Genomic DNA, 19,010 nt, shown 5'->3' with positions numbered 1-19,010 from the left:
ACATGCGTGGTCCTTTTTCCTCTTTTATAGCTCCTCTTAATATCTGTCTGATTCTTAATTGAATGCATAGCCCTTTCTTCCTCCTCCCCTCCCTTCTTCCCTTTCTCTCTGCCATCACACATGCGTTTTTTCCTTTTCCTGCATCTCCGTTTTCTTGTGGAAAATTAGAGGCCCAAGGAGTCTGCTTTTCAGCGCATGAGGTTACGCTGTATTGCCTCTGAGAGATACATACTTCAAAAATTCATTTTTACTGTTCTTCATATCTTCTCAGCTTAATACTTTCCCGGTTTGATATATATATATATATATATATATATATATATATATATATACACACTTCTATGTATTTTTATATGTATACTTATATATATAATTACATTTTTATATTATATATACTTCTCTATGGGCTTCCCAGGTGGCGCTAGTGGTAAAAAAACCCACCTTCCAATGCAGGAGACAGAGAGTCACAGGTTCAGTCCCTGGGTTGGGAAGATCCCCTGGAAGAGGAAATGGCAACCCATTCCAGTGTTCTTGCGTGGGGAATCCCAAGGACAGAGGAGCCTGGCAGGCTGCAGTTTAGGGGATCACAAGCAGTTGGAGTACTACTGAGCGCGCGCGCGCGCGCACACGCACACGCACACACACACACACACACACACACACACACCTTTCTACATGTATTTTTAATGTAATCAACAGAAACCAGAACACATGCCTTTATTGTTCTCAAAGAACAGATACTCTGTGTCTCTCGCAGAGGATCCATAACTGATGTTGGATCTTGTTATCCCCCCACCCACACCCCCCAAAAGACTAATGCTCAACAATTTTATCTCTGTCACTTTGCACTTCTTGACTAATTAGTGATCACTGTCAGATACCACTCCCAGATACCTCAGGGAGCAACAGCTGGGAAGCATGACAGAGAGATAACCCAAGTGCCACTGGATAAAATCAACCAAACCATGCTGCTCTACCTGACCCTGTAACTGAGAGAATAAACAACTAATACTCCCGATATCTTTGGACAGCAAGAGGTCAAACCAGTCAGTCCTAAAGAAAATCAACCCTGGATATTTATTGGAAGGACTGATGCTGAAGCTCCAGTACTTTGGCCACCTGATGCAAAGAGCCAACTCATTGGAAAAGCCCCTGATGCTGGGAAAGATGGAAGGCAGGAGAAGAAGGGGTCGACAGAGTTTGAGAGGGCTGGATGGCATCACCCACTCAATGGACATGAGTTTGAGCAAACTCAGGGAGACAGTGAAGGACAGGGAAGCCTGGTGTGCTGCAATCCTTGGGGTCGCAGAGTCAGACGTGACTTAACAGACTCAACAACAACACAGCTGATACTGTCCTTAGTCAAATGACGTCAGAATCTGTCTGTGGAAAATATGTGTGACTCTAAGATATGACTTTACTTTTTATGGAAGTCTGCCTTCTAATGGGCCATATCCTCTTTAAGTGGACCTATAGCTCATTCCCCAAACACCCACCTTCCTGCCATCAGTCTCATTCCTCCCAACATTTTTATAATTCCTTTTTAAAAAAATTTGCTGTCTTATATACTTTATTTTCACGTGAATGCCCTGCCTCGAATGTCAAAACTATTGGAAGTCAATTCAGTTCACATCTGACAAATAAAGATAATCATTCTAGTTAAATTCTTTCATTAAACTTAATATTGACTCTCACATATTGAAACTAATTTTCTTACTTCATCCACTAACAATTCTAGAATGTTAGCTTTTCATTAGAGTCCTAGTATGACAAACTAAGTTTTGGCATTTGTTTTGAGTAAAAACATTTTGATGAAAATCAAAACTATTTTTGTTCACATTTAATGCTTCAAAAACTGGTGATTGCATTAAGAAAATAGTTTTCCCCCTACCTCATTGAAAAGAAAGCACATATTTGAAGTCAGGGTCTATTTACGAGGTGTTTTGATGTCTTAAAGCCATCAATGTGTGTGTGTGGGGGGGGGCAGGAGAGCACACACACGGGATGGTTTGAGCATGTTCTGTGATTACACAGAAAGTCTGTTTTTCTTTTTTGGAAAGAAAAGCAGGAAATGTTGTTAGTACTCTAAATACATTCGTGGATGGATCAAAGCATTAGCAAAACTGTCTCTTCAATTACCAGTCACTGTTTGAGATTCCACAGCCGTCGGCTTTTTTTTTTTTTTTCTAATGTAGTTTCCTGTTTTTAAGGCTATTTCCTTTGCAGAGTCACCGTTACTAAGGATTTCCAAATTAAAAAAGACTGAGTAATCTACCAAAACATAACACTAGTTTACAGTATGTGAGCTCCACCGTGTCACTTCACGGGAAAAACAGCAAAAATGAGTAGAATAGGTAATTTCCTTAACCAGAACCCTGCAGTTTTCTTCCTGGGTAACAAGGCTGCCCTTAGGCATTCAGTCATGTCCGAATCTTTGCGACCCCATGGACTGTCCCAGCCCGCCAGGCTCCTCTGTCCCTGGAATTCTCTAGGCAGGAATACTGGAGGGGGTTGCCATTTCCTTTTCCAGGGGATCAAACATCTAGGAGAGACCTGCTATTTTCACCTCCCCCTAGACTCACGTGACACAGATAGACGAGTTTCTCTGACTTCTGGGAATGCACTTCATGAAATCCCATACACAGCCTTCCCATCTGTAAGGGCAACCCAAGCAGAAAAATGAAGGCACCTTGAAACCATAGGTGGATCATGGGGGTGGAAGAAGAGTCAAGATTATAAGAATAAGAATAAGTCAAGATTCTCATTCCTTCCCTCGAGTGACTTTGACCAGCCACGCCTGGTTCAAGCCCCTGGTGGTGGTGATGGTGGTGGCGGTGATGGTTTAGTTGCTCAGTCCTGTCTGAACTCTCTTGACTTCATGGACTGTAGCCCATACAAGGCTCCTCTGTTCATGGAACTCTCCAGGCAAGAATACAGGAGTGGGCTGCCATTTCCCCCTCCAGGGGATCTTCCCCAGCCAGTACTTGAACCTGTGTCTCCTACATCACAGTCGGATTCTTTACCAACTGAGCCACCAGGGAAACCCCTGGTACTTGGAACAGGAGGAAGAACACAGGTCTTTCTGTCCCACCAGCAGCCCCTGGCTCTGATGGTTTGCACAGGTGGAGACCGCTGCAGTCTAGGGTGTGGGCTCCTCCCCACACGGCTCTCCTTCAGCCCTTTGGTGAAGTCTACATCAAGGCCACCCTAAAAGGAATCATCAAGGATGCAGTGGAAAATTAAACCATGTATTTGGTGAGCAAATATGTTTTTCATCTGATACATTTTTTCCCTCTTTATTTACTTAGAATAAATTTTTCATAACTAAAAATATCACTGTAACCATTTTAGGGCAATAACAATGTAACATGATATTTATCAGCTGTATGTTACTTCTGTTGAGGCTGCAGAAGACAGTCTTTGTTCTTTTAGTAAAATCCTAGAAAAGTTTAGGACCCTTTGTTGAGGAAGTTCTGTGTTGAGCTTTAAGACATTTCTAATTTATCCCTGAATTTAGCTTATGGTCTTAGGAAATGAGTGAATTCTTTGTAGGACTTCTCTGCCATTTTATTGTGGGCCTTTGATCTTCATTTGGTACAGTTTTCGGTTTTGAGAGCAGTCTGTCTTCTGTCTAGCATGCACTTAGCTGTTCTCCCTGAATGAGCTTTACACAAGCAGGCACTTGTGTGGCCAGTTCTTGAGACTCTATATCCCCTTTCTTCCTGATTCCTGATACGTGTACTGATGTTTTACTATTGGGTTATCAGTTCAGTTCAGTTCAGTCGCTCAGTTGTGTCTGACTCTTTTTTTGACCCCGTGGACTGCAGCAGGCCAGGCCTCCCTGTCCATCGCCAACTCCTGGAGCCTATTCAAACTCACATCCATCACGCCAGTGATGACATCCAACCATCTCATCCTCTGTCATCCCCTTCTCCTCCCACCTTCAATCTTTCCCAGCATCAGGGTCTTTTCCAATGAGTCATTTCTTCCCATCAGATGGCCAAAGTATTGGAGTTTCAGCTTCAGCCCTTCCAATGAATATTCAGGACTGATTTCCTTTAGGATGGAGTGGTTGGATCTCCTTGCAGTCCAAGGCACTCTTAAGAGTCTTCTCCAACACCACAGTTCAAAAGCATCAATTCTTCAGCACTGAGGTTTCTTTGTAGTCCAACTCTCACATCCATATGTAACTATAGGAAAAACCATAGCTTTGACTAGATGGACCTTTGTTGGTTATGTACATGTGCTAATATATTCAATCCACTGAAATGATCTCTTACCGCTCAGTGGTGTTAATGCATGATCCTTGGTTTCTCTCCTTCATTAAACAAATAGTGTTCTCCAGGAGATAAATGGATTGCTAGGCGTTCATAGTAAAGATGGAGTAGTTAGAGCTAAAAGTGATATTAGCCTTAAAACTTATCATATGGGTCTGACACACTCGCCACTACTCCTTTCAAAAATAAAACTAATCAGTTTCAAATATATACTTTAACTGGGGGTTACCTGATGGCTCAGCAGTAAAGAATCCACCTGCCAATGCGGGAGACACAGGTTCAGTCTCCGGGTCAGGAAGATCCCCTGGAGAAGGAAATGGCAACCCACTCCAGTGTTCTTGCCTGGAGAATCCCACAGACAGAGGAGCCTGGTGGGCTACAGTCCATGGGGTCCTAAAGAGTCGGACATGACTTAGCAACTGAACAGCAACAACAGCATACTTTAATTACTTATGATTTGCCCTTGCCTTAAAAAGATACTGTAAAGATTATAAATACATAGATGCTCCTAAGTTTTGTTCTTTCTGCAGATGGTCACTATGATTTGGAAATTTTTTTCTAGATTTCTGAGATTGACTTCTTATTTTATATTGTCTTACCAGGCCAATGATCAAATAATTGCAGAAATTTAGCAAAATCTCTACAAGCCACTTATTTTATTTTTACCTTTTTTTAAAAAATGTAGATACAAGTTGTATACTGGTGCTAATTATATATTTTTATATGTTATTTCTAAATAAATACTAGGTTATATGCATGTGAAACCACTGTTGTAACAAATATAAAACAAAAGAATATTAAAGGTGAAACACTAATCTCAGAAACTGTTTTTTGCAATGCTAAGGATTTACGTGATAGTAAAAAATGGTCTTGTGCTAAGTCCCTTCAGTGGTGTCCAACTCTTTGTGACTCCATGAACTGTAACCCCCCAGGCTCCCCTGTCCATGGGATTCTCCAGGCAAGAACAGTGGAATGGGTTGCCATTCCCTTCTCCAGGGGATCTTCCCAACTCAAAGACTAAATCTGCATCTCTTACATCGCCGTCATTGGCCAGCGGGTTCTTTATCATGAGCACTGCTGGGAAGCCCTCCAGAAAGCAGTCTTGGTAATGAGCAGACCACTGCATTTGAGTTTGGGTGTGACTTCCCGTTCAAGGTGGCAAGCTGAAACCAGACTTTTACTTCCCACCTACCTCTGACCGTTACTGAAGTTGAAGTAAAAACTACAAAACGGGATACATTCATGGAAGCTGTAAAACCTAGGAAATGGGACATGGCTAAAACAGAGACTGTTTTTAAAAATGTACAGGAGGGCAAAGGCAAGTGCAGGCCTCTGGGGAACACAGAACCTCGTGGGCCGGCAGAGCAGGCTCCGAGAGCAGACCGCAGCCCGCGTGGGGACCACTCTGCCACCGGGACCCTGTGAGGACCATGAGCTGCTCCGGGGACAGAGAGAGAGCAGAGCAGAAGGAGCAGGACCTCGGCGATGGGTTAAAGGCCCTGAGCTGACGTCTGAGCCAACAGACTCTCCCCAGTCCTGCCCGCGCAGCGGCGCGCCTGCCCACACATGCCCGGATCCACTCTCTGGACACTGAACGTGCTTCCTGGGTGGGTGTGAAGAAGCCTTCCTACTAGGGACTTTCGGGGGTGTCAGGAAGGGAGCTGACATTTGCCCATTTCATCTCCGCTCACTCACCCTGAAGACAGTCCTGCCTCCAGGAGAGACGTGACAGCTGAAGGTGACAAGAGGAAGAAGCATTGCAGGAAAGGACCAGAGTCCACCCCATGTGGATAAAACAAAATGAGACAACAAAAATGGTGAGAAGGTGGAAATGGGGAAAGGAATTTATAATCAGAGCCATGCTAGAAGGAACTTCTCCAGTGTGGAAGAAAAATGGTTAGATTGCAAGAGCCCCAGCAGGAGAAGCTGCGAAGAAGCCATGTGGAGATATAATTTCTTGAAATTTTAGGAAACAACCAGTCCGGGTTTGATGCATGAGACAGGGCGCTCAGGGCCGGTGCACTGGGATGACCCTGAGGGATGGGATGGGGAGGGAGGTGAGAGGGAGGTTCAAGATGGGGAACACAGGGACACCCATAGCTGATTCATGTCCATGTCATGCAAAAACCACCACAATATTGTAAAGTACTTAGCCTCCAATTAAATAAATTAATTTACCAAAAAAAAGTGATACATCAAATTCCAATTCAAAAAAAAGAAAACAACAAATATATGAAATATCCAAAGAGATGTCACAAGGTATCCGAACCCACAGTGGAATGAGAAGGATATTAACATCTGTGTCGTAGCCAAGATTTCAGCCCCTGCGGTCTCTCCTGGTGAGCCCGTGAATAAGGCACATTACATGGAAGAAAGGACTTCTCACATGGCATTAACATGGCTAATCAGCTGAGCTTAAACTAGCGAGATCATCCTGGGCTAACCAGGCCCCCCCAGCGTAATCACAGGATGCAGAAGTGTCAGGCAGAAAGATGAAGCTGAAGGAGAGATCACAGAAATGGACAGCACTGGAAGGACTCAACGCACTGTTGTTAGATTTCAAGACAGAGAAAGGGGCCGTGAGCCAGGGACCCAGGAGGTCTCTGGATGCTCAGGAGTCTCCAGACAGCAACCAGCAAGGTAGCAGAGAGCTCAGCATTACAACCACTTGAAACTGAATTCCGCCAGCCTCCTGACCCAGTGTGGAGAATCATGGCCGACGCCTTGATTTCAGCCTCATAAGATAGTGTCACCAACATCATCCTGCGTTAAAATGGCATCCAGGTGTAATCTCACAGCTCAATTGGTTGGAGCCTGGGCTGGTTCCAGGCTCCAAACTATTGAGCTGTGAGGCTATTTCTGGATGCCATTTTAAGCCACTCTGATGTCTGTGACAGCTTTTTATAGCAGCGATAAATAGAAAATTAATAGGGATTCCGGCACATAGAAGTGGAGTGCAGCTGTGACAAATACCTTTACTGTTGTCGTTAAGTTGCTAAGTTGCATCTGACTGTCTGTGACCCCTTGGACTGCAGCATGCCAGGCTTCCCTGTACTTTGCTATCTCCTGGAGTTTGCTCAAACTCATGTCCATTGAGTCGGTGATGCCATCCAACCATCTCATCCTCTGTTGCTCCCTTCTCCTCCTGCCCTCAGTCTTTCCCAGCATCAGGGTCTTTTCTAATGAGTTGATTCGTCACATCATGTGGCCAAAGTATTGGAGCCTCAGCTTCAACATCAGTCCTTCCACTGAATATTCAGGGTTGATTTCCTTTAGGATTGACTAGAAGTGCAGAGATGCATTTGGAACCAGGCAGTAGAATAAGTTGGAAGAATTCTGAGAAGCATGATAGAAAAAGCCCAGATTGCCTTCAAAAGGATGTTAGTAGGAATATGGTCATTCAAACCTGCCAGGGATGGCTCAGAGGGAATGAGGAATATGTTCTTGGAAATTGGAAACATCTTCCGTGGTATCAAAAAGCTTAGCAGAGGGGTCTTCTCTGGTTGTCCAGTGATTAAAAATCAGCCTTCCAAGGCAGACGATACAGGTTCGATCCCTGGTTAGGGAAATAAGATCTCACATGCTACAGGGCAACTACACATATGAGTCAAGACTAGTGAAACTCTGTGCAGAAACTAAGGCCCAGCACGGCCAAAAATATATAAATGGATTTTAAAAGAAAGAAAGGTTAGCAAAATTGTATCTGCAGTTATCTGGAAAGCAGAGATGCTAAGTGATGATGTTGGCTCCATAGCTGAGATTTCCAAGCAAATGTCTAAGGTGTGACCTGGTTTTATCTTGCCACTTATATAAAATGCAAAAGGAGAGACACACGCTGAGAGAATAATTATTAAACAATGAGAAACCAGGATTTGGTGATTTGGAAAAATCTCAGTCTACCGAGATGGCAAAAGATTTAAAAAAAAAAAAAATTGCTCTTGGGAAATCATCCCCTAGAGAAAACAAAACAAAAATCCTGAGGTTGTGTCTGTACAACCATTCTGTGACCTCAGGAAGTTTGGAAGGTCAGAGCATTAAGTTGTACAAAAGGCTTTTGAAGCAATTAGGTGTGACTCATAGATTCCCCTCAGCCCTTTGAGGAGCAGCTGTAAGTATAGGAGGGACTATCTAGGAAGGGCTTGTCGGGGAGCATCTTGTGACGTGGAGTCTCACAAAGCCAGTGAGAATTTTATATTAGCAAAAACACGGCCAGCTTGGACAGAAAGGGGCAGAAAACAAGATGAAGTGAAGAAAGGCTGCTGTTGTTGTTCATTAGCTCAGTCATGTCCAACTCTTTGAGACCCCATGGACTAACTACAAGCAAGCTTCCCTGTCCTTCACCATTTCCTGGAGTTTGCACAAACTCATGTCCATTGAGTCCATGATGTTATCTAACCATCTTATCCTCTGTCACCCACTTCTCCTCCCGCCCCCAATCTTTCACAGCATCAGGATCTTTTCCAGAGTTGGCTCTTTGAATCAAGTGGCCAAAGTATTGAAGTTTCAGCATCAGTCCTTGAGTGAATAATCATGGTCGATTTCCTTTAAAATGGACTGGTTTGATCTCCTTGCTGTCCAAGGAACTCTTAAGGGTGTTCTCCAACATCACAGTTCAAAAGCATCAATTCTTCAGTGCTCAGCCTTCTTTATGGTCCAACTCTTACATCCCATCCATACAGGACTACTAGAAAACCCATAGTTTTGACTATGGAATAGCCTTGAATTTTTGACATATTCCTCCCATTAACTGTACTTGGTTTGGTTTGGTTTTGTTGCCTAAATTAGCTCTTAGTAAGTTTCTTTTAAATGCAACTGAATAATCCCTGAGTAGGGTATATTTAAAACAATATGCAAATATTATTAATAATCATTGAGGGGAAGATACAAAATGTTAGTAATTTGATAATAAATAAGTTTTAGACACCTGATTATAGCCTCAAAAATGATGAGGAATTAGAAATTGAAGGAAGTAAAATTTTAATAACTTCCTCATCATTGATCCTGATAATCAGACAAATTTGTCCAAATGTGTGATTTTTTTTTAATAAATGGTAAGTTCTAGTAGAATTAATAATGGCACATATTTAACAAATTAGAAGATATGCACTTAAATCCACACTGCAAATGATTAGATAAGCAACAAAGGAAATGGTCAAGAAACACTTTTAAATGTTTGCAAATGTTGTTACATGATGATTAAGGTAAGAATAGGCACTACAGGTCTGACAGTGACTGTAAGTGAATTGAACTGTCCTTTCAGATCATTGGGAAACTCTTCAGTGTACAACATACTACAGAGAGAAGTATAAAAAGATCAAGAATATAGCTGTTATAATTCAATGTCAGATAGATATTGGTTCATTAGAGACTGCAAAGAGAAGAGTTTGTAGCAAAATGTATCAGAACAACATTTCGTTAACTGAAAATATGCTTTTGCCCTTTGTTTATCCCCTTATGTATTTGTGCAATGAGATTATTATTTGAAAAATTCTTTCATTTGGCAATGTGTCCTTATGGCTCCTTTGAATGAGGAGGAAGAGTCAGTTGCTCTAAGTTGGCTTTCCTAGGAAGTGTCTGGGTCCAGGTGGTTGAGCAGGAGGAACTCGGAACCACACCTGTGAGGGAGTAAGAGAAGAAGGTTATTCAGCAGATGGGGGTGGGGGGGACAAAAAAATCCGAGGCTGGTTTGGCTTTCACAGGTGCCTTGGTTGTTGGAGGTGGCTGCCCAGGGCCTGTGCTCAGCCTCGGGGAGTTTCCGAGGAGACCCCGAGACAGGCTTGATCCAGCTGCAGGCAGCAGTCCTGGCTGGAGGGGTGATCAGACATGGGGACAGAGCAGACAGATGGATGGAAGAACGCAGCAGAGCTTTCCAGGCAGACCTGAGAGAAAGACACTGTTACCAGGCAGAAATCCACAAGGGTGGAAGACTGGATGGGGTGACAACCACCACGCCCTCGTAGAAGCCAGGAAGAAGGTCGGTGCCTGTTTGAAAGGATTTGCTGACTCCTGGGGAAACGAACGCTAAAGCAGCAGAGAGGAAGCAAGGAGTCAACCAGATTTCTCCACAAGACTCCACGAAGGCACAGGAATGGACACCGTGGAACACTTCAGAGGAGGTGACGACATAAGGGGACCAGGCGGAAGTATGTTCATGAGGCATCTCCGCAGCCCATGCTCCCTCGGCAGAGAAAAACGCTGGCATACTCCCTTGTAGGAGGGGAACCCTATTTTTTGGAGATGGTTGGAAAAAACTGTTGGACCGGGTGACAGACATGAGCAGAGCTTCCCATGCTAAAAAATAAAATAAAATAAAATAAGAGGCAAAGAAGAGAAAAGCAACTCGGAGAAAACAGAACCTACACTGGGAGGAAATGAAACAGGACAAACAAAAACACTGCAGGGAGCTCAGAGCGAGAAAGCGGACACGGCAACTGCGAAGCGAGAACAGCCACCTCGGCAAAAATGCGGAGTACATATGAAAAATGATGTACTGGTGGCTCAGAGGTTAAAGCGTCTGCCTCCAATTCGGGAGACCTGGGTTCAATCCCTGGGTCGGGAAGATCCCCTGGAGAAGGAAATGGCAACCCACTCTAGTATTCTTGTCTGGAGAACCCCATGGACTGAGGAGCCTGGTGGGCTGCAGTCCACAGGGTCATAAAGAGTCGGACACGACTGAGTGACTTTACTTTACTTACATATAAAAGAGCTCTCTGAAATTACAGCGTCAGCATTTTTAAAAAGAGACAACCTCTGTAAGATTATTACGTGGTGTTAGTCTCTCGGTCGTGTCCAACTCTTTGCAGCCTCATGGAATGTAGCCAGGCTCCTCTGTTCATGGGATTCTCCAGGCAAGTATACTGCAGTGGGTTGCCATTTCCTTGTCCAGGGGATCTTCCCAACCCAGGGATCAAACCTAGGTTCCCTGTGTCTCCTGCATTGGCAAGCGATTTCTTTACCACTGAGCCATGTGGGGGAAAATTATGGGAGTAATGCTCAAATAAATCTGAAGGATAAGAATTTCTAGACCAGAATTCCATGATTAGCCAAATGATCAGGTAAATGTGAGATAAGCATTTTAGGCATACAGCTTCTCAGACATTTACTCTGGAATTTGTCCTTATGAAAATACTAGATGCCTGGTCCACCAAAATGAGCTAAGAGGAATATGGAAAAAGAGAAAGGAGAGAGGCTGCCAGCATTGCCAAGGGGGAAGTTCATTGGAGTTTTCAGGCTGGAATCTGTGCATTAGGCATAAAAGCAACCAGCCCAGATGGTTAAAGACTGCAGGAGATAGTTTAGGAAAATAAAGCTGATAGGAAAGAGTTGGCAAAGTACTGGGTATTGAATTAGTAAGTACGCAGAAAACTCTAAGATAATCGTTATCTCTAGGAAAAACTGGAGTAAGAACAGAAAATGAAAGTTCACTGCACATCTGAGTTGAGACTTGTTTTTACAGCATCCTAACAAAGGAACATATGTATTACACTTGCTACACCATAGAGGAATGGGGGTTACTTTTGCCTGGAGAAGGCTCAGAATGAATGTTTTATCTTCATGTGTCCTGGGGAGGGGGAGATCTATAGATAGTGATTTAAAAAAAAATGAAAAATCAAGAAGAGCAAAAAGCAGGTTATTTCCAGGAATGGAGCTAGTACAGAAAGAAAGAAAAGAAGGGCAATATTTGCCTCTGAGGAGGAAGAATTTGAGATGGGAGGGTGGACGAATTTTTTAATAAAGTATCTTGTAGAAGTATTTGATGACTAATATGAATGTATAACTCTGAATAAAAGTTCTTAACAAATGGAAAAGGGAAAGAATATTAATTTTTTAGTCAAGAAGAGTACATGTATTGACCTGAATGAATTACCTTATTTTTTTCTGAAATGACTTCAGGTATAAATCAGCAAGCTGGTTCTGAGCAACTTGGGAAGAACTTGTTATTTGGATGACATTGTTAAACGTACTCTGTATTCTGACTGTTAACATTCCAAAATGTTTATCTAAATGCGCTTTAGATTTCTATTGTTATAATCTTAACTATAAACTCTTCTTTAAGAATACAATTTTGAAAAAACTTATATACTTCAATAAATGACTAGTCTACCAATGAGGTATCTTATTTTGAAAAAAGAAATATCATACAATAAAAATGTCAGAGCTGCAGACCTCATTAATTCAGTTTTTTTTTTTCCATATTCTACCTAGGCGAAGGTGAAGTTTACCTTTGAATGCCTAAGAAGAAATGACTATTGTAAGCATCATTATAAGGATACCTTGGTCATTTTTTTAAGAAATGAAGGTTGCATTGTGTATTATTTAATAGACTCTTTTACTGAGTAACTATATATTGAGTTTATTCATGTAACAAATCTCATTAAGTATCTATTTTATTCAGACATTCTGCAACATTTTGGGAATGTGAGGCTGATACTATATAGATTTTGCTCATACAGTGACACATAAGTAAGGAAATTGACATGAAAATGAGCAATTGTGATTAAAAGAAAAAATATAATTGCTCTATTGAAGGAAAAATTAAAGATATGAATCGATGGAGAAAGTTCCAGAAAGAAGCTTGGGCCATGTGGTACAGATTTGGGTGAAAGTGTCACATGTTCTGAGAACTGCCAGTAGTTCAGGATGTCTGGAGCCCTGAGCAGTGAGTCTGAAAGAGGACCCTGGAGACTTTATTTCATGAATTAAGTAGAGTCAATGAGACATTATTGTGTGTGTTAGTCACTTAGTTGTATCCAATGCTTGTTGACCACATGGACTGTAGCCCTCCAGGCTCCTCTGTCTGTGGGATTCTCCAGGCAAGAACACGGGAGTGGGTAGCCATTCCCTTTGCCAGGGGATCTTCCTGACCCAGGGATGGGACCCAGGTCTCCTGCTTTGGCAGGTGGATTCTTTACTATCTGAGCCACCAGGGAAGCCTGAGACATTATTAAGAATAGTGATTACAATTCAGAGTAGCCCGATTTTTTCAAGTTATTTCTCTGCGCTATATCCTGAGTCAAGCACTTTACATACATAATCATATTTAATCCTTACAGCTACTCTATCATCATTTTTAAGTTTTTCAAGCTTAAGAGCAACAATAAAATTGATGTAGAAACATCATGCTCTCATAAGAAAGTGTTTCAGTCAAGTCAAAAGATAAAAAATGGCTTAAGTAACCTCATAAAAATGTTATATATGATGTAACAAGAAATGAGATTGGAGAGGTTATAGAAAGCCAGTTGTTTTATTTTTTCACCCATCAAAAGTTTCCAAAATATCCATTTGTCAATTTAAAAGTAAGAACAGTGTGTATTTTTAGAGGAAGAAGAGTGATTGAGATTCTGTTGACTAGGGAAGGAAAAAAAAAAAAGAGAGAGAAAATAAGAGTGAGAGATGAGTTACACCCACAATTACTGAAAAGCAATGCTGGAGAACTGGAAAGGGAGAAGCATGGGGCAGAGGTCCAGGCAGAAGACAATAACGGCTTCAGTTTAAGCAGGCATCAGTAGGATAATAGCAAATGGAAGAATAAGAGACGTGTTCGGAAAAGGGTCACCCACTCGGTGTGTAGATGGCTAAGCCGATTCATCAAGAAAGGGAGATGGGAACCGTGGTAAGGTTCCGGAAAGGAGGTGATTATTGACATGGTCCCTGTAGCTCTGGTATTACAGTGGGGTGGTTATTTCCTAAATGAAATATGCTAAAGTATGACCAGGTGGTGTCCCTTTATGCATTGCATTAATTAATCACAGTCCTATTAAAGGAAAAAATAATGGTGGCTGAATGTCTTTGGTGGCACCACATGGATCCAGAACGTGGGATTCTGATTTGGATGCAATGAAATCTTTCATCCCCGAATATCCATCACAAGCCAGAACTTTCAGGGGGTGACCACCAAGAGTCCAAAAAAGAACAGCGAGGAACCTAAAAGTGCTGGTGTGGGAGCACGGGGGGCCGTGGACCCAGACTGTAGTGCCGTGACCTTCCTCTGCACTGGCTATGACGATGCGCTGGATCAGACATTCAGGTCACCCGCTGCCCTCTGCCCTGAGCACCTCCCTGCCCACCTTCCTTCCGGCTAACCCTGCGCTTTCTTCATCCCCCACCCAGGGCTCTACGAAACCTTTCTAACCAATGATGAACCAGAATGCTGTGACGTCAGGAGAGAAGCAAAACCCAAGAGCCCCTCCAAGGGGGCAGTGGACAGAGGCGGCGGCTGTCCCCGGACGTCGCTCTCGGCCTCGTCGGCGCCCAGGCTGGGCCCCAGCAGACTTAGACTGTGCGTCCTCGTGCTGATGCTTCTCCACACGGTCCTCACGGCCTCAGCGGCGCACAACGCCACGGCCCTGGGCGTCGGGGGCGTCCACGCGCTGGACGAGCGCTCGGCCAGCGAGGAGTAGGGACTCCGCACCCTGGAGCGTCCTCGCCGCCCCGGCCGCCTACCCACGTACATCCGCGCCTGGGTACCGGGCTTGTGGGCGCATCCCTGCCTGGGTACTGGACCTGCGCGCACATCCCTGCCTGGGTACCGGATCTGTGCGTGCATCCCTTGGCGCAAGGCCTGAATGGCCTGAATCCAAACCAGGAGACACACACACACATATACCACACACATACACACCACACACACACACACACACCACACACACACACATACACACACAGCTTTTTACGGACTAAAAGGCTGGAAAGTGACTTCGATTTCTCACACCATTTTATACACTGTGTTTTAATGTTTGGAGGTTTTCTTTGCTTTCCTTTGGACTTGAGTTTATCTGTTTTGTTTTTGCACTTGTTAATACAGGCTTTATTTTGGGGGATGGTTTCTCAGAGGTAAACTAAGTCTTTTCACTGTCTCTCTCTCTCTCTCTCTCTCTATATATATATATATATATTTCTAGTCATTGTGTGTGTTTATCAGATAGTTCTGTCTCATGTCCTGTCTGTTTCTATTAGCGGAATGACAGCTATGACCTTGCGGTATAGCAAAAAAAAAACCAAACAAAAAAAACAACAAAAAAACTACAACACACACACAAACACACAAAAAAATCATAAAAAAGGAAAAAAGACAAAAAAAAAAGAAAACAAGAAAAAAATAAAATAAAAAGCTCCCTAACTCTCCCTCCTGCCTAAGGAACCCACGCCCCCCACCCTGCCCGCCCGGGGCCTCCCTCCCCAGCAGATGCCATCGCTTGCTTCAGTCCTTGTCGCCTCGGGGGCACAGCGCCTGCTCTGCTGGGCCTCTGAGCCACTGTTGCAGAAAGGGGGGCCCCCTTCTAGCTGAACAAACAAGTGCTCTCCTTAACAGGTGGCATCAGACAGTTAACACATCTTTATGTTGAAAATAAAAAAGCAAAGAAAATTACCTTGAACTCCACTGGGTTCATCCCAAGGGCCCCGGGCCTTCCTTGCTGGTCAGGTGGCTGGAAGCAGCCACCCAGGGTAGGGGGTGTGAGGAGGTGGGGACACCCCCCCCCCGAAGCCCGCTGGCATCTGGGCTTTCATTAGAATTTCAGTTCTGGTGCAGGAATACTCGAGCATGTGCCGCCCACAGTCAGGGGGAAAGGAATCCGAGGACTCAAATCTGGACTTCTTTTCCCTCCTTTTCTGTTGTGGGGGAGTTGGCAGACGTGCACAGACGCCTGCTGCACACAGAATCTAGACCGTTTCAGCCCGGTATTCCCACACACAGGGTTTTTAATTCCTCCAGGTATAAAGTGTATCCAACTCAGCATTAAGGAAAAGACCTTCTTTTCAAAAAAGTAGGGCAGCCATCTCCATTCAAGTACAGAATCGCTGTCACTGTCCCATGCTCTAGGTAGCTGAAGACGAGAGGAGAACTCCGATCGCTCTGTCTGTATTTTTCCTTTTTGTGGGAACATTTCACCCACTGAGTGTCTATGAATTTGCTTTCTTAAAAACAAACAAGGCTTTTATGAGTTTACAGTAGAATCAGTGAAAGGAAGAGTTAATAAGGGCTGTTTTTAAAACAAACAAAACAAATAATTTTAAAAAATAACCACTTCACATTCCTTACTATTCTCTAACTACACTCGGGAACTGCGATTCAGGGATGACTGCTGTACAGCTGGGAGATGAAGGTAAACCGTGGAACAGGTCCTCTTAGCGAACAAAATTTAGTTCTTAACCTTCTAGCTATGAAATTCCCCCAGGCATTTGTTTTTGTTGAAACAAAACTTTAATCTCTGCATCATACCTAACTCTGCGACACGCGTTACAGTATGCATATTTTGTTTTGAATAAAAAGAAACAAAAACCTGTTTTGTTCCAGTCTGTTAAGAATATTCAAAATAATAAAGGTATTGCTTAATAAAATTGCTAGAATTGTTTAGCAGTACATGCACAAATATTTTACTAGATTCTTTGTTTTAATAGTGTTTTGTTGAGACTGAAAATCCTAAAACGGTCTGCACAAATACAAAAAAAAAAAAAAAACCACCTAAAATGCAAAATTCTCCAGTTTTTGTTCCTTTTTTTGAAAATAGTTTTTTATGCAAATGCAAACACACATTCACACGTGCGCACACACAGGCACAGTATTTGTAACATATGGAAACGATGGTGCTGTTTTTGGGGGCAGTGGCTGGGGGACACAGTGACTGCAGTGCATTTTGTGACACTTTGAGAAGAGAGTTTTGGTAGGGCCTCACCAGTGCTTATAGGTTTCAGTGGAGCTGAGGGTGCAATGAGAAGGGGTAGAGAGCGTGACTACTGGAAGGGGAGGGATAGATGAGGACTCAGGAGGAGGAGCTTAGCCGCTGAACTCCTTTTCCACTGACCTCTTCACAACTTTAAGAAAATGACCAGAGCAAAGTGTGTCCTGGCCTTCACCTCCCTCTGCCCGGCAAATACCACCCCGCTGCTGTCCCTTCCTTCAACGTTCCTCCTGCTTCTGTTCTTGCCAGAGGCGTTTCCACTCCTTCAGGAAGATGACGCAACAACCCAGATGCAAGCTGCACCCACTCTTCCTGGGATGCCAAGAACTTATGCTTCTAGACACTGGGCCAAATGCTGACACAGAGCATCCCTTGACAACGGGGTTTCATTTTCTGTTCATACTAACCTCTTTGTGCACATGATTGAGGTTCTTGTCCAATAGAAAGGGACTGGAAGGCTCCACCTGCCACTGTTTTAGCTTTGGTTTGGGTAAGTGGCAGCCCAAAGAGGGAAAGCAAAACCACCACTACTGTCGGTGAGAGTTAAGTCCTCCAAAAGGCAAGTTCAACAGCTGGGAGAAACAGCGCAGGGTCCTGAGTATGCACTTCTCATCTAGGTGAGGAGGGGAGGGCGGGGTGGGGAGGGGAAAGCCTTGTCAGCCTGCACTGGAATCGCCTGTAATTCTGGTCTAGTCTTTGCTTGCCATGTACTCCACAGTGAGAGGGCTCTCTCTGCCCAATGTTCGAGATGGTAAACGCACAACCCCTTCCCTGTGGCCTTTCCACGGACTCAGCGAGCTAAAGCAGCTTTTCCTCTGATCACCTAATCGATTCAAATAGACACTGGCTCCTTGACAAAATTAAGGAACAGCCATTGAGAATGCCGTAGACAGAGGAGCTTGGCGGACTGCAGTCCACGGTTTCGCAAAGAGTCAGATACGGCTGAGCCCGTAAACTCACCTAGAATGCAGATCTCCCCACATCCAAGGATCGTCAGCAGTGGCTCTCCCACTCCATAACATGCTTGATGTTCTGCACAGAAAAAAACTCAGGCCCTACCCCTTCATCATCATCTTATTCTCTTTTCCTCATGCTGGGTGACCGCTGAAGAGCAGATAATGGATTACAATACTGTTGCTGTCCTTCAGTCATTAAGTCGTGTCCAACTATTTACGACCTCATGGACTGCGGCACGCCAGGCTTCCCTGTCCTTCACCATCTCCTGGAGTTTGTTCAAACTCATGCCCATTGTGTAGATGGTGCCATTCAAACATCTCATCCTCTGTTGCCCCTTCTCCTCCGGACTTTAATCTTCTCCAGCACTGAGGTCTTTTCCAGTCAATTTGAAGTCAGCTCTTTGAATCAGGTGGCCAAAGTATTGGAGCTTCCGCTTCAGTCCTTCCAGTGAATATTCAGGGTTGATTTCCTTTATTATTGACTGGTTGGATCTCCTTGCAGTCCAAGGGACTCTCAAGAGTCTTCTCCAACACCACAGTTTGAAAGCATCAGTTCTTTGGTTCTCAGCCTTCTTTATGGTCCAACTCTCACATCTGTACATGACTGCTGGAAAAACCACAGCTTTGGCTATACTGACCTTTGTCGACACAGTGATGTCTCTGCCTTTTAATATACTATCTAGGTTTGTCAAAGCTTTTCTTCCAAGGAGCAAGCACCCTTTAATTTATGGCTGCAGTCACGATCTGTAGTGATTTTGAACCCCCAAAAATAAAATCTGTCACTGTTTCCACTTTCTCCCCATTTATTTGCCATAAAATGATGGGACCAGATGTCATGACCTTAGTTTTTTGAATGTAGAAGCTTAAACCAGCTTTTTAAACAATTATTTCTGAAAACATGTTGAAAATCAAGAGTAACAATTTTCCTACAAATGTATGAAACAGACTTCTCCATATTTATTATTGTCTTTTTTTCCCTACAGTAGAGAAATCCCAGTTTGGAGAATATGTTGATACTGCAAAACCAAATGTCAGATAACATAAGTGGAGTTCTGTATTATTCCTATCACATTGACGTTTGGTGATATATTGTGCGG

At 43.5% G+C, this 19,010-nt stretch overlaps 1 protein-coding gene across 2 annotated transcripts in view; it reads left to right on the top strand.

Annotated features, from left to right (window-relative positions):
* Nucleotides 1-18,700, top strand: part of NALF1 (NALCN channel auxiliary factor 1) — a 610,419-nt gene extending 591,719 nt beyond the window's left edge. Inside the window, exons 3-4 of one of the 2 annotated variants that reach the window (XM_042255047.2) lie at nucleotides 12,483-12,528; nucleotides 14,388-14,501. In XM_042255047.2, the coding sequence (XP_042110981.1) occupies nucleotides 12,483-12,505 (23 nt within the window). In that variant the 3' untranslated portion in view covers nucleotides 12,506-12,528; nucleotides 14,388-14,501. Of the gene's footprint in view, nucleotides 1-12,482; nucleotides 12,529-14,387 lie in introns of both variants that reach the window. The other variant, XM_012184938.5, reaches the window with a different exon arrangement.
* Nucleotides 18,701-19,010: the final 310 nt, after the last annotated feature.

This window comes from Ovis aries, chromosome 10 (genome assembly GCF_016772045.2).
Source record: "Ovis aries strain OAR_USU_Benz2616 breed Rambouillet chromosome 10, ARS-UI_Ramb_v3.0, whole genome shotgun sequence".
Classification (NCBI taxonomy): Eukaryota; Metazoa; Chordata; class Mammalia; order Artiodactyla; family Bovidae; genus Ovis; species Ovis aries.
Note: the sequence above shows the minus strand (reverse complement) of the source record. Positions and strands in the feature narration are given on the sequence as shown.